Here is a 13590-nt window from a genome sequence, read left to right as displayed (position 1 = left end):
CCTCATCAGTGGTCTTGAGTTGCAAGTAATGACTTAAAGAAGGAGGCTCTCTCAGTGCAGTGGTAGAAATGAGGTTTAGAGGCAGTTGACATGGTTTGAGTTAGAAAGTCTCTATGGACCAGCTGCGAAAAAAAAGTGGAATCCCTGGGCAGTACATTGGATAGACTGTATTTTCCCAGTAGTTTAGGAGTGCCTCCATGATCTCCAGGAATGGCTTCAGTCATGGCTAGAAAACAAACTTAGAACTAGCTTTCTACCTTGCGGGCTTCATTCAGATCGGCTTGTTTAAATATATAAAGAGTAGTTTATAGAGTGACTTTCCTCATATTTTGTGGACTTCTAATGTATATTTTACCATGTGTGTGCATATTTATTTTTTAGTTGAAGACATGGAAATTGCAGTATCCTCAGATAAGACAAAGGTAGCGGGACAGCCACAGGAAGAGGCAGGTTCCAAGAGTTGCCCCTTTGTCCATGTACCTCAAGTATCCACTCCAGTTTGCCAAAGTGCTCCAACATTTGTGCCAGGGTCATTTGTTGTACCATCACAGCCAGAGTTCTCTCATGTAAGTTTCTTGTATTGTGTGCTTATGTTCTGTTGTATAACATGATGTGGTAGCATTTGAATAGCTGAACGCTTCTGTACAATTAAAGCATAACTGCACCTCTGCTGAAATTATATTTCATTGGATGATCATTGACGGAAACATGAGATCACAGTGGTATTGGCTCTACCCTAAGGAGGATGGACACGAAGGAGAATAGCAGAAGGACATGTTCTTCTATCCTTCTGCACAGTAAACTAGGGTCCAGTTTAACTTCACAACTCCTGTGAATTAGGATATCTTATTTTTTTTTTCTACTGCCTCAAAATACTGGGAATCAGAATGGTGTGGTTTTTTTTGTTGCTGTTTTTTTTTACCTCCTTTTACTTTTTCTTTTGGTTTTGTCTGCCATTTGGAGTGTTACTGGGTTACCAGTAATTGGTGCCTTTTGGCCATGCTTGCACAGCTGAACCCTATAGACTTCTGTGGGACTTTCTCTCAAGCTGCTCCTGTATCCGGAGATGGGCACCATAGAATTTTAGCTTGGAAACAGAAGATTAAAGCAGACGATACAATAAAGATTTGCAGTGTGTTTTTTCTTTTGGGGTCTTTTTTAAATATTATGGTATGGTTTTTACTGATTTACTCACAAAAAAGCTGTAGATTTCTTTAATAAATGGCAAAATTTTCTAGTATTGGTACTGTAATTAACATTTCTTGGTCTATTTCCCCATGTATTATTTTGTAGGTAAAATTGAAAATAGGTGCTTTTTATACATTTTAATATTTTGTAAATATTTTGCAGGATGTTTTCATACCAACTCCAAGTCTTGAATATTCTCCTTCCAGAGATCAGCCTCACCAGTTACAATTCCCAAAAAGTGAACAGGACCAGAAAGCTTCAGAACTAAAGCTTGAATTGGACTCGAAACATACTGAGGAACATGTAGCAGATGAGTGTAATCTACTTTTACCTACAAGTGAGCCTAGTCAACTCATGGAGACAGACCATGCACATGAAGGAGAAGATAGTGGGGCTACACAAATTGAAGTGGTTAACGAAACAAGTCGCCCTTCGTTAGACCAGGACAACCAAACAGTGTCTGAACCAGCGCTACTGGCAATTAAAGGACAACCACCCACATGCAGTAAACTCTCTTCATCTGTATGTGCTGACTTGGGTGATAAATGTGACAACAAAGACGTTGATTGTATCACCATTTCAAGCAGTCCTGAAAGTCAGGCACTCTTGGTACCATCGTTAAATTCTGATGCTTCTTTGAGTATTTTAGACCAAGACATACCTGACAAAAAATCAACGGTAGTTGTGGAAAGTTTGTCTGATGTTGAGGAAGTTCCTGAAACTCAATGTGGGAAGGACAGTGAGGATTCTATGGTAACCAAAAGTGAGCATGAAAAAGAGGAGGGCGGCCTAAATTTAGCACTGTCCGAGACTCAACATCCTTCCAATGAGGATGTGGAACCATTAGAAAATGAAAAAGCAATGGAGGTGGACCAAGAAGCATCCTCTCAAGATAATTTACCAAAGCCTGTTGAAGATCAAAAAGAAGTGCTGCAGTCAGAAAATGAAAATGACACTGCTATGCACACACGGACTAACCCTTGTTTAGTACCAACAATTGCAAATATTCCTGCACAATCTGAAATGACTGAATGTAACAAATCTCCAACCACACCTACTAAAGAGTTACACATAGATAAATCAAGTGCTGATCAGAAAGGTGAAAAAACGAATGAATCGGATTCTGCCAAAGATGTTTTGAGCAAATCTGAGCACACTTGTCAAGTAGTTGACAGCCCAGATAATGTGAAGTCAGACAGTGTTGTGCCTTTAGCCACTGATTGTAATATTTCAGTAAACCCTCCACAGCAGATTTCTAACCTTTCCTCTATAAGCACTGATTGTCTTGTTACAAAAGAAGACAAGTTACCAGATCTAGACCAAGAGCAATGTCTAGGAGGTCCAGTTGATATAAATACAATGGAAAAAGTAACTCAGCAATATCCATTGCCTATTGAAAATAAAGAATGTAAAGTAAATACTCTTAAACAAAACTTGATACCTTCTAGAATGGACACAGTGTCAATATGCCCCAATGCACAACAACCACAGGGCAAGGAAAATACTGATATAATATTGCAGGCAGAACAGAAGATACCAGTAGTTGAACCGAATGTCAAAGAGGACCATCATGGAAATAAAAACTTGTGTGGATTTGGCACCAAACAAGCAAATGAAATGTGCAGTGTTATTGTGGTAGAAGAAACTCAAGAGTTGTCAGATAGTAATGAACAACAGCCTATGCTATCAAAAGATGCACCTGACTCTGGGCAAAATAAAAAAACAGAGCTTTCAGTAACAGAAGTGAATGAACCTTCTGTTTGTGAGCTACAAAATCCATGTGAGTTCCCATGCAACAAGACAAGTATTTCTGAGGACTGGAAACGGATAGAACCTCAGAGCACAGAGAAAGAGGTTCTACTTACTAGTAATGACGTTCAGAAAAATGTAGATGGAAATCCTGAAACTGTTTCTGTCCAGAAGGATGAAAGGAATATTGAATCTGTTTTTGTTCAGAAGGAAGATCAGCAGGTTCTACCGCTGAGAGTGGATAACATTAACACTTTTGCTTTGGCGTTTAATAAATGCACACCTGATACATCTGTTGCTTCTTGTGAGGATGAGGCACATGGAGTAGACTCAGAGTTCCAGGAAAAAACTGGAGAGCAATCCACACGTAGTATATGTGAAAGCTCCAGCGGTAAGTGGAATCCCATATACCGTGTGTGTGTATACCAGGCTAAGCTGGTATTGTCAGAATGTTTACACTGCTCTGATTGACAGTTTTCTATTTATGAAAACAAATAAGGATCTGTAATTAAGGAGATTCCCAACTTATTTCCATCGAAATTTACACAAGTTCTTTTATTTGCGCTGAATTGAAGACGAGGAATACAAAAGTATACAAAATATATATATTTATTAAAAATCAGTGCACAATAAAAATATAATTGGGGACAAACAGAATATGGATCAGATAATATCAATTTAATAACCCAGGTAATGCGTAAAATGTAACCACAGGATATTATTCAAAATATAACCAAATTACTTTTTAAATGCAATGGGTATCTTATCAGTATCTCACAGAATAAGAAAACAAAAGGCTCAGAATTGACATGTGACTTCTCCCAGCAACAGATGTTCACAACTCAACCTTTTAACAGCGCATGGGCAAGATTTGTCCCATCATGCACAGGGTTGGCAATAAGCCAAGACTATATTCAAAGTAGAGACAAATTTCCACCAATTTATTTAAATATATATCAGACTAGACCATGGAATAGAAACTGAAATCAGTTTCCTGGAGATTATACAAATGTATATAACAAATGTATATATTTATCTTCCAAGATTGAAAGACATAATTTGTACTGCAGTTAAAAATTATCTCAAATCAATCTAGATCCTACAAGAACTAAATGGTCTGTTCAAATATATATATATATATAGATCATATACACCAGTTAAATATGCCTGCTTCATGTACACCCAGTGTACATTGCTGGCGTATGTTTTTTTTTTTTAAAACCTCGGCAAAGTTGGAAATGGGCTTTAAGGTTGAACCAAGCTGTTTTGGTTGTGGGCTATCATTGTACATTTTCTATTGACTTTATGATCTTATCTTTTTGACTGACTGTTAAAAAGGGGGGAGGGGTTCTGCTTTTTTAATTTTCTATATCGGAAATAAGATAGACTATGTCTCTACTAAATTATAAAAGTGTCCACTTTTCACCTCCATTCTGGCATTTTTTTACACTTTTCTATAGCTTCAGAACTTTGATCATTTTGAAACTGGCTTTTGACACAGGGAGGGTCTGCCTAATCATCTGTACCATCGAGATCAAAATCTCTATCTTTTTCAGATCTATAAAACACTCTGCAGGAAGTAAATACACATTAGACCTTATCAGGATAGGAATCTGGGAGCTACCATTGCTGACCTGTTTTTAAAGAATGAGTTCCAAAGCTGCCCTCCTTATTGTTCATGCTCTGCTTTTGAGTCACTGCCTTTAAAACAAGCATGTGTGTATCTGATGTTGGGGTGCATGACATGGTGTGTTCTTGGTTAGTAATTAACCCCGTTGATCAAGGACAAGGATGAAAGCCCTAAAAGCTTCTACCTTGTGTGTCAGCTACGCCAGCTTCTATATTTCTTTCCTGGCAGGTTCCCTTCAAAGATTAGCTCCCCAAATGTGAAATTACAGTGGTGTCTTACAATCTTGTGAAAGAATCTCTTAACTCTCTGGATTCAACAGCAATTCTTGGGCCATCATATTGTCCCGAATGGTGTTGGAAAGCCATGCCTTGGCTTGTCCATAACTTTATTGTAAAGTCCTTAATGACAGGATTGTTTTAAGTCTTTCTCCTTTCTGAATACATTTGCTCTTGAGATTTGTTTCAGTATGGAATTGACTCTTAAAACATTCTATCAATCTCCTGCTTCTGAACAAGTTTCTTGGATCACATTGGTGACAACCTCTCTGCTTGCCTAGAGAAAACTAAGCACTTTTGGAAACCACTCTTTTCCTTCTAAGGCTAATGGGAAAGTTTAGGCGCTACACGTAAAACTATTTCTTTACGGATTGTGGAAAACATCTGGCAGTCCTTCTCATGTGTGAACTTTCCCGAAACGAAGAGCTCATGAAACACCTGCCATAGCTTGACATGACGGAGCCAGGAAAGGAAAATTGCAGTTGATACTGTATAGCAGGTTTCTATTTGTTTTACCATTTACTGAGCAGCATAGCATTTTCAAATGTTTATAACAAGCCTGCTTTTGGAAGCTTAGATTTGCTGGAGCATTGGTTGTACCTAGAACCTGCAAAACAACACTGTAGGGAGCGGAACACCAAGGACCTTGGTTATCAGTCTTGGGCGAAAACACTTTTGCATAGTCTTTTGCATCAACCTCTTTCTGTTATCTGGTTGCTATTGCCAACACCGCTTGTTGCAAACCCTTTATCGAAATATTTTTTTATCTCTCATAAAGTGACGATATTACTAATTTTTAAAAAGAATTGCCAGTGAAAGCACAGAAAGAGCAAGTATTTTAAATGCTTACTTGCAATGTTTTTCCTTTCCATAAACTATTTTTCATTGATTTGCAATGTTCCTCTGAACTTGCTAGAGAATTGACACTCCAGAAAATTTCAATTTTGGGAGAGCAGCGAATAGCTCTGAACCTGATGGGGCTCTTGATATCACTTCCAAGAGTAGGTAGCACCCACAGCAGTGTCATGGATTTTGGCTGTCTACACACGGAAGGTTTTTGCAGGAAAATACCATGCTTAAATTTAGGTAAATGCACAATTCATCTAATGGGGAGATTGTTGTTGAAATGAATGGTCTGGCGATGGGGTCTCTGTAATTTTCTCCACATATACTCCGCTGCATGTAGTTACAGAGACATCTTCATTGTCAGCTGCTATGATTGATGTACCAACGTGTATTCAGTTCTAAAACAGTAAAAGCTCACTTGGTCTTACTTTTATGTCTCAAAGACTGTTTATACTTTTCAGAAACTCCATTCCATTTTACCTTGCCAAAGGAAGGGGACCTTATTCAGCCGGTAAGCACTGTTACCCCACCCATGATTGGTCAGTTGAAACGGGGACCAAGAAGGCATAGTACACCAATTGGTGAGTTTTCTTTGCAAGTCTACACTTCTAATAATCATTTTTAGTCTTTCAAGGTGCTGTAAGGTACACCGAGTACGGATTTTCTTCAAACCCACCACATAAACTCCTATTTATAGGTGTGAGGTCAGACGGAAGAGGTGAATTCTCCTGTGTGATTCTCTCCTTCATGGCATACAACTTGGGGGAAAATGGCTTCTGTAGAGCATACTTCAAGGGGTCTGGTCCCAGAAAAAATTATTGAATCGCTAAATGACTACATGCTTGAGGGAGTGTGTTTAATGAACGAGGGCTTGTTTTTATTTAAGCAGATAAGCTGGTCTCATTCAACAGCAATGGTTGTGATTCGGTTGTATTTTCATACCTAATGTGAAACGACCTGTTCCTTTAGCATGTTATATTTTAATTGAGATGGATATAAATTTATATGTGCAGCTGTACTGATGTTAATTAATATATGGACAGTGTAATAAATACTCTTAAGATCTAAAATGAAATGCCCTGGGTTAATGATGTGAATAACAGTTCCTTACACAGTCTTAGTGTCTGCAGTTTTGTGCTTGCAGAGGTCGATAAGAATTAATTTTAACTTTTTAAAATGTTTGGACAAGACTCGAAGACAAAATGTCTTCTGATGGGCAGTCGTGGATGATGCCGAGAACAGTTCTGACATGACAGCATTGCTTTCTGCATTAATACATAGAGAGTACAGGGCGTTGTAGTGATGCCATTTTAAAGGGAGAGGCCATGCGCCTTACACTCTTAGTTTTCCTCAGTCTTCCGGGTTCACTGATGCTGGACAGAGTAGCTACTGTGAGGGAAGCTTCAGATTGAAGATGAATATTGCAGCCACAGTTGTGGGATTTTTTGAAGGGGCCCTATTCACAGCATACCTGCGTGTTGTGTAAGAATGCAGCATGTCTACATTTTTACACAGCTCAACTCACCGAAGCACATCGCTATCTGCTGTGGTGCATAAAGTTCACCAGTTGGTGCTCGCCTCTCTACCCTACGCTCCAGTTTTTCGACTGTCCCTCCACATCCTCAAATATAATGCAGAGCTATGGGCCCTGCATTAAACATGGTGTCAGCAGGCCTCTGACTATTGAAGCAAAGGGAGGGAGAGGCTGCATGCCCTGGTCTTGGAGCTTGTGGGGGTAAATATCCTTTACACAGCTCCCTAGACATATTGAGACAGTTACCCTTGCAGTGCACGACTACCCCTACTGCAAGTGATGAGTGCTTTTTTTCCCCCCCTGGAGATAGGCTTTAAGATTATATTCTAAATGATTAAAAGGAGTTGGGCTTTTAACCAAAAAAAATTGTATTTATTTTACTTGAGAATTTTGGATTTCTGCTATTTCAGTGGTTGGAGGCTGTCCAGACAGCACCCTGGCAACCAGTGATGTTACAGCTGAGAGCACGGTGGCATCCAACAATGTCACAGTTGAGAGTGCCATGGTGACCACAGATGTGTCTGAGGAAAGCGAAAGGGGAAGTTCTGGATCTGCCTTTGATGGGGATGGAAAACTGTGTCTCAGAATGAAACTTATCACACCCGTAAATGAGGAGAGCGAAGGGGCTCCGCAGTTTAACTTGGAAAGTAAGAACTCAAAGCTAAAATAAAAGGAAGAAATACACTTCTCAGGGCAGCCTGAGGGGCTGATTCATTAAAACTGCAGAAGAGGAAAAAGGGCTGTTGCTTGCAACGACCATTCAGATTTTGTTTTAGCATATGGAATAAAAAAAAGTGGGGCTGTTGCCTAAGTGAAACACACAATTTTGTTGCTAATGACAAAGGCGATAAGTTGGTTCCAGTTTTCATAAAGCATCCCTGTTGAATAATGATCTGTGCAAGTTTTCATATTGTTCTGATATCTCATTTTCATATTGTATTCATTCTGCTTACAGATAGAGGTCGTGCTCATACTAAATGTACGTTGTGCTGTTTGTTCATAAGCATGTGTACACAACAACAGCAGGATTTATTTTATTTCTTCCCTGTGCTTGAGGGATATATTAGCCTATCTAGCTGTTGCAGAGCAGATAACTAGCTGCTTGCAATTCTTCTGGTTGGGCATGTAAATGCTTGTCCAAAATTGATCCAATATCTCTGAATTTGGCCACGTGGGGCTAGCTGTAAAGTTGGCAGTGCAACCCATCTTCCCTTGTATTTTTTGTTTTGTTTTGTTTTAAAGTAGGCCTTTTGCAAACCTGAGCACTTCATACTAAGTATATTAAGTCTTAGCTGATACCATCAACGAAATCCAAGTCAAAATGATCAGTAGATCTAGACAGTCACCTTCTATGCAAAATGTTGACTATTCATGTCATGCTTGGCCTATCCTCCCATTGTCTGAGTCTTGTGATCATTGTAGCTCAGTGACCAATAGATAGGATTGGGAAGAAGCTGGAACAAACTAACTATATATGAAAAATTGTTAAAGGTGGCCAGACACTGTGAATTTCGATTGGTCGTTGATGAACTGGCTGAACTTCATTCAGTGGGTGGCCCTGTTTGCACCCTTCCAGCATCCTTTGATCAGAAACCATCCTTCACTACTGTCAGCTGCCAGCACTTTTCAGGGATTTTAACAATGGTACACCCACCATTGTCTGAACTCTTTAGTCCAGTGGGAGATTTGTCCATCCACACTGTTTAGCATGGATGGAAGAATCTCGTTATGGCAGCTTTTAGTTGCATGTAATTTAGTGTCATAATGCTCTCCACTATATGCTGTATGCACCTATACACAGCATTTTTAACCCCTGTGCAAATGAGCACAAATAGCTCTGGGCAGGCAGTCTTCGTTCTCTTGCACTACTATGGCCACTTTTGGTATCCAACATATTTGGGTACATCATCAAACAACCCCCCCACAGCAGTTGTGTACAGCAGTGTATTCTGCATCCCGATTGCACTTCACATGTGGCAATGCCACTTTAATGTGTATCTAGTGAGAATATTCTTGTATTTAGTTACCAATAACATTGTCTGAATTTCTTTGTAACTTGCTTTTTTTTTGTTTGCATGTTCAGAGCCTGCTGCTGAGAAATCAAATGGAACAGCTGCTGTTGCTGGGGATGTTGCCAGGTAACACATCCTTGTTCCTTTTAGGGAAAATCCATGTATACATTTGTTAAACAGACCCAGTGTAAGACCAGGTTTCTATGTTATCATGAGCACTTTGCCAAGCAGCTGCATGGTAGCTTGTGTTTTTACAAAATACAAGAGATGGTTTAATGACACACCATGCAATTGACATTTGAATTGCAAACACTTTTTGCTCCCTAAGTGATCACACCCTCCCCACACCAGATCTGAATGCGTTTTTGGAAATGTGGGTATTTACGTTGCTGCGTCCTGTGCATTATTTAGGTTCAATTGGACTTTCTGGAAGTTCTGGTGCATTTGCATGTGTTTACATGCATTTCAGTCCAGAACAAATAGTGCATTCCTTTTTTTTTAACGTTCCGGAACTGAACGCAGTGATGTGAACTAGCCTCACTTTTTACCGTAGGAATGGACAGGGATGCCTTTTTGGACCAGACAAAAAAAAGGTTTGAATGGGCCTTAATATACAGCTACTAAGTACATCAATTAGTATGCTTTCACTATCCCTACAAAACATAGCCAGATCAAAAATAAATAAAATACAGAGATTATAAATACATTCAAAACTGCATTGGAGCTTTTGTTTAGGTTAAATGACATCCCCATGAGAAAACACATTTTGTGGATTTCCAGGTTTAAATAAGGGATCTAATTAACAATACATTTTGCAGTGCCTTATTGTTGATAGCTGTAGTTGCTGATTATCCCAGATAATTAGCTAGAAATTATTAATAGCTCATAGCATTACCTTTGCATAACCATAGAAACTATCACTGAGCACCCTTAAGGATTGTGTAAAGCCAAAACAGGAGCCACGGCAGAAAGTAATCCTGGGATAGGACATAGACTGCCCAAACAAAAACATGGGGATCTTGAGCATTTCCCAGTCTAATCTAACAATTTAAAAATGTTTTTTGCTTTGCATGCACTTTAAATCATGCTCTAATTATATAGTAATCTAACTAGAGAGAGATTGAACTGCTTCAACTTAGAACATATTGATTCTTAAAATGAAAACCTAGTTTCCTGTAAACACAATCCAGACCAGTATCAACCCTGACGAGAGGATCTGTTATTTGCAATATGGAAACTGTAACCATTAGCATTTATTTAATGAAAAAGAAAAAAATTAAGTTGACGGAGTATCCTTTTATTGGGATGTACCTTCTGGAAAAAAGAGCTGACCTTGCAGGGTTTTTTATGTTGTATTTAATCAGATATTATTAGACTGTTGACATTATTGTGCTTCTTTATATTTGGTTTTTACTTCAGCACAGAGAATTCCCCTTCTGTGTTTGTACGTGTGTGTGAGGTCCATCGAGAAGAGGAGAGCAGAGGTCAAAATATGACTACAACTCCTGTCAGGTAAAGGTTGATGCTGTGTCTTGTTTACCAAAAATATTTTTCCATTGTTTGTGATATCTGTATTATACTTGGTATAATTATTGTATTATACTGGCTTTAAAATTGCCATCAGCCTGTCCTGCATGAAACAATTGTTTGCCTTAAAGTATTGCAGCCCTTGTATTTTTTCCTATATAGTGTCACTTACACGTTTTGTGATAGTTTTCTCCCCTTATTAAAATACTTTTCTTTCTTGTCCATTGAGGGACGCAGGAAGTCAGTCGGTTTATACTGCTGCAAACTGGCGGATTGGGCACACAAAAAAAATGTGGGCAAGTCCAATGTGAATCCTCCTTCTCCCAGCTTGCCTTGTTTTTTTGCTGGTGACCTAGACGGAAGGACATCTTTTCTCTGCTCTAACCATTTTGTTAGGTAACTTTTTCTCCAAGATTTTCTCCAAATCAATGAGGATTGCTGCTGAGCTGGTCTCTATTTGCAGCTATCTGGATCGGCCTTCCCTCAGGCTAACCTTAGAATACCGTACCTGGACCCTGCTGGATTGGACGTTAAGGGGTGGAATATGACCCTCAGGCACTGGGCTTTGCACTATGGTGCTTTCCAGACCAGAGTCTACTCATAAAGTTAGCTGCAGAGAGCTCTCCAGCTCCAGAGCCATGGCACACCCCAAGATATGTCCTTTTCTCTAAAGACTGTCAATTTAAGTAGGTAGTGCTTGAAACTACCTTGTTACTTGGACCATCGGGCACCTGTATGAGTAGTAGACTGCTGTTACCTTTCCTGGAGGTGGGCAGTCCCTACTCTTATCTCACAGCCCTTCCAGCTCTCACTTAACTCTCGACTATACCTCAAAGAGGGGTGGAGACACGTTGATGTGGTGACGTTGCCACAAAGATAAATGAGGAGATACAGATCAGATGGCTGACAATGCTGCAGATTCATCAGCGGTAACATAGCGTTGTCAATCCTCGATAGGAAATCGGGGGATAACTTCAGCACCTGGCAGGGTCCACTGGTAAATACTTGAATATGATAGGACTATTAATAATAACAGATTTATATGTTGTCTAGTACAAGCATGATGTTTATATCAGTAAACATCTTCTGTTGCCTACCCCTCATTTGGATTTCTTTTTGATGCCCCGACAGTCTCTGACCTCTGTGTCCCTTAATGGACAAGAAGGAAAATTAGATTTTTTTTCTTTCAGTAAAATTATTTCAAGGAGTCCATTAAGGGACACAGGTCGCACCTTTGTGATTGTGATCATACTCTTGGTACTGTTTTTCCACCAAACTGACTGCATGCTGGAAGTCGGAGGGGTCATACTGGGCTGGCCCACATTTATTTGACATTATCCAGTCCTCCTGTAGGAGGCAGTATAACCTGACATTTTGACCTCCTATGTCCCTCAATGGACTCCAAGAAATGCATTTTACAAAAAGTACAAAAATCCCATTTTAAGGATTGGGGGTACAGTAGATTCAGAAATATAGGCCCTACTTATAATTGGACAGGGCATTATGAAAGTTGATTTTTCCCTTATGGGATCTAACCTTTTGATGGACACTAGCTAAATATTGTTAATTGTATTACATAGAGAATAGGTTTGGTGGGGTCTTTTCATGCTGATTTGGGAAGTCATGCAGCCCTTTATGAAACAAACTGCAAATATGCACTGCTTGTATAGACTGACTGTATATGCACTGTGAGGTAAGTGCTGTTTTTTGGTCATTGCAGAGGAGGTCCCTTCCACTTCTCCAGCAAAGAGAAAGATGTAACTTCCATGACTTCACAACATATAAAAGAAATGCCTGAGCAAGATGGGGATCAACAGAGCAGCTCAGGGTATTCTATCCAGGACTTATCATGCGATCAGGATGAGGAAGCCATGGAAATTGAGCATAGCTTGGAGGAAGGTGAACAACATGTCCAGAAAGAGATTCAAAAGAACTGTCAGAAAATAGCTTCTGCTTCACAACAGTTGAATCCAGATGAACACCCTTCTTTGGGCCAAACAAACAAGGAAGTCCAAACTGTAAATACGGTAGATCCCAAAGCATTTGTGTTGTCGTCATTCACCCAGACTGACAATGTGTCTAGTCCACCAATAACTACTGCTGGTAAGGCAAAAAAAGATGTCAAACAGACTGAACAGGATGCTGGAAAACCTGGAAATGCAAAACAGGGGCTTGGAGATGACACTGAATCTGTGCACAGTCAGGTAGGCGACTACATTAAAATTTGTATAATATACTTTACAGCATAAAAGTAGGCTTTCCCAAGATAGCTGCTTTGCTTTTAAGCCTGCTCTTTGTATGTAAATACACATGTGATTAGAGCTGCAGCTAACGTTTATTTTCAAAATCGATTAATTAGCCGATTATTACGTTCGATTAACTGGTTAATTGTAGTGTTGTGTGCAATATAATGAAATGGAAAGTGTAAAATTATACAGCAATCAATGCAGAATGGCACCGGCAATATATGAATACAACAAATCCCAGCAATAATATATTACATGCTGCAATGCAGAATACCACCAGCTATATAGGTATACAACAAACCCCAGCAATACATTAAACATAGTGTATAATGTATTGCTGGGATTTGTATTCCTCTTTAGCTGGTGGTACATTGCGCTCTATAATATACAGTACAATGTACCATCAGCTATAGAGGAATACAAAGCCCACTATCCCAGCAATACATTATAGAGCACCATGGGGGGAGGGAGGGGAAGTGCAGGCTTACCTGACCAGTCTTCCAGCAACTTGCTTCTGAGATGGGGCCTGTCTGTCGGCGGCTGTCACGCCCCCCCCCCCCCCGCCCCGCCCCCCCCTTTTTTC

The 13590-nt window shown here is 39.6% G+C and overlaps 1 protein-coding gene across 1 annotated transcript in view; it reads left to right on the top strand.

The window, feature by feature from the left end:
* TP53BP1 (tumor protein p53 binding protein 1) overlaps positions 1–13590 on the top strand; it is a 53516-nt gene that overhangs the window by 20170 nt on the left and 19756 nt on the right. The window contains exons 10-15 of the mRNA XM_018566463.1: positions 382–485; positions 1351–3328; positions 7633–7869; positions 9306–9360; positions 10654–10746; positions 12482–12965. Coding sequence (XP_018421965.1) covers positions 382–485; positions 1351–3328; positions 7633–7869; positions 9306–9360; positions 10654–10746; positions 12482–12965 — 2951 coding nt within the window. The remainder of the gene's footprint in view (positions 1–381; positions 486–1350; positions 3329–7632; positions 7870–9305; positions 9361–10653; positions 10747–12481; positions 12966–13590) is intronic.

This window comes from Nanorana parkeri, unplaced genomic scaffold (genome assembly GCF_000935625.1).
Source record: "Nanorana parkeri isolate BGI_ZX_2015 unplaced genomic scaffold, ASM93562v1 scaffold951, whole genome shotgun sequence".
Classification (NCBI taxonomy): domain Eukaryota; kingdom Metazoa; phylum Chordata; class Amphibia; order Anura; family Dicroglossidae; genus Nanorana; species Nanorana parkeri.
The sequence above is the reverse complement of the archived record's forward strand: the minus strand, read 5'-3'. Positions and strand labels throughout refer to the sequence as shown.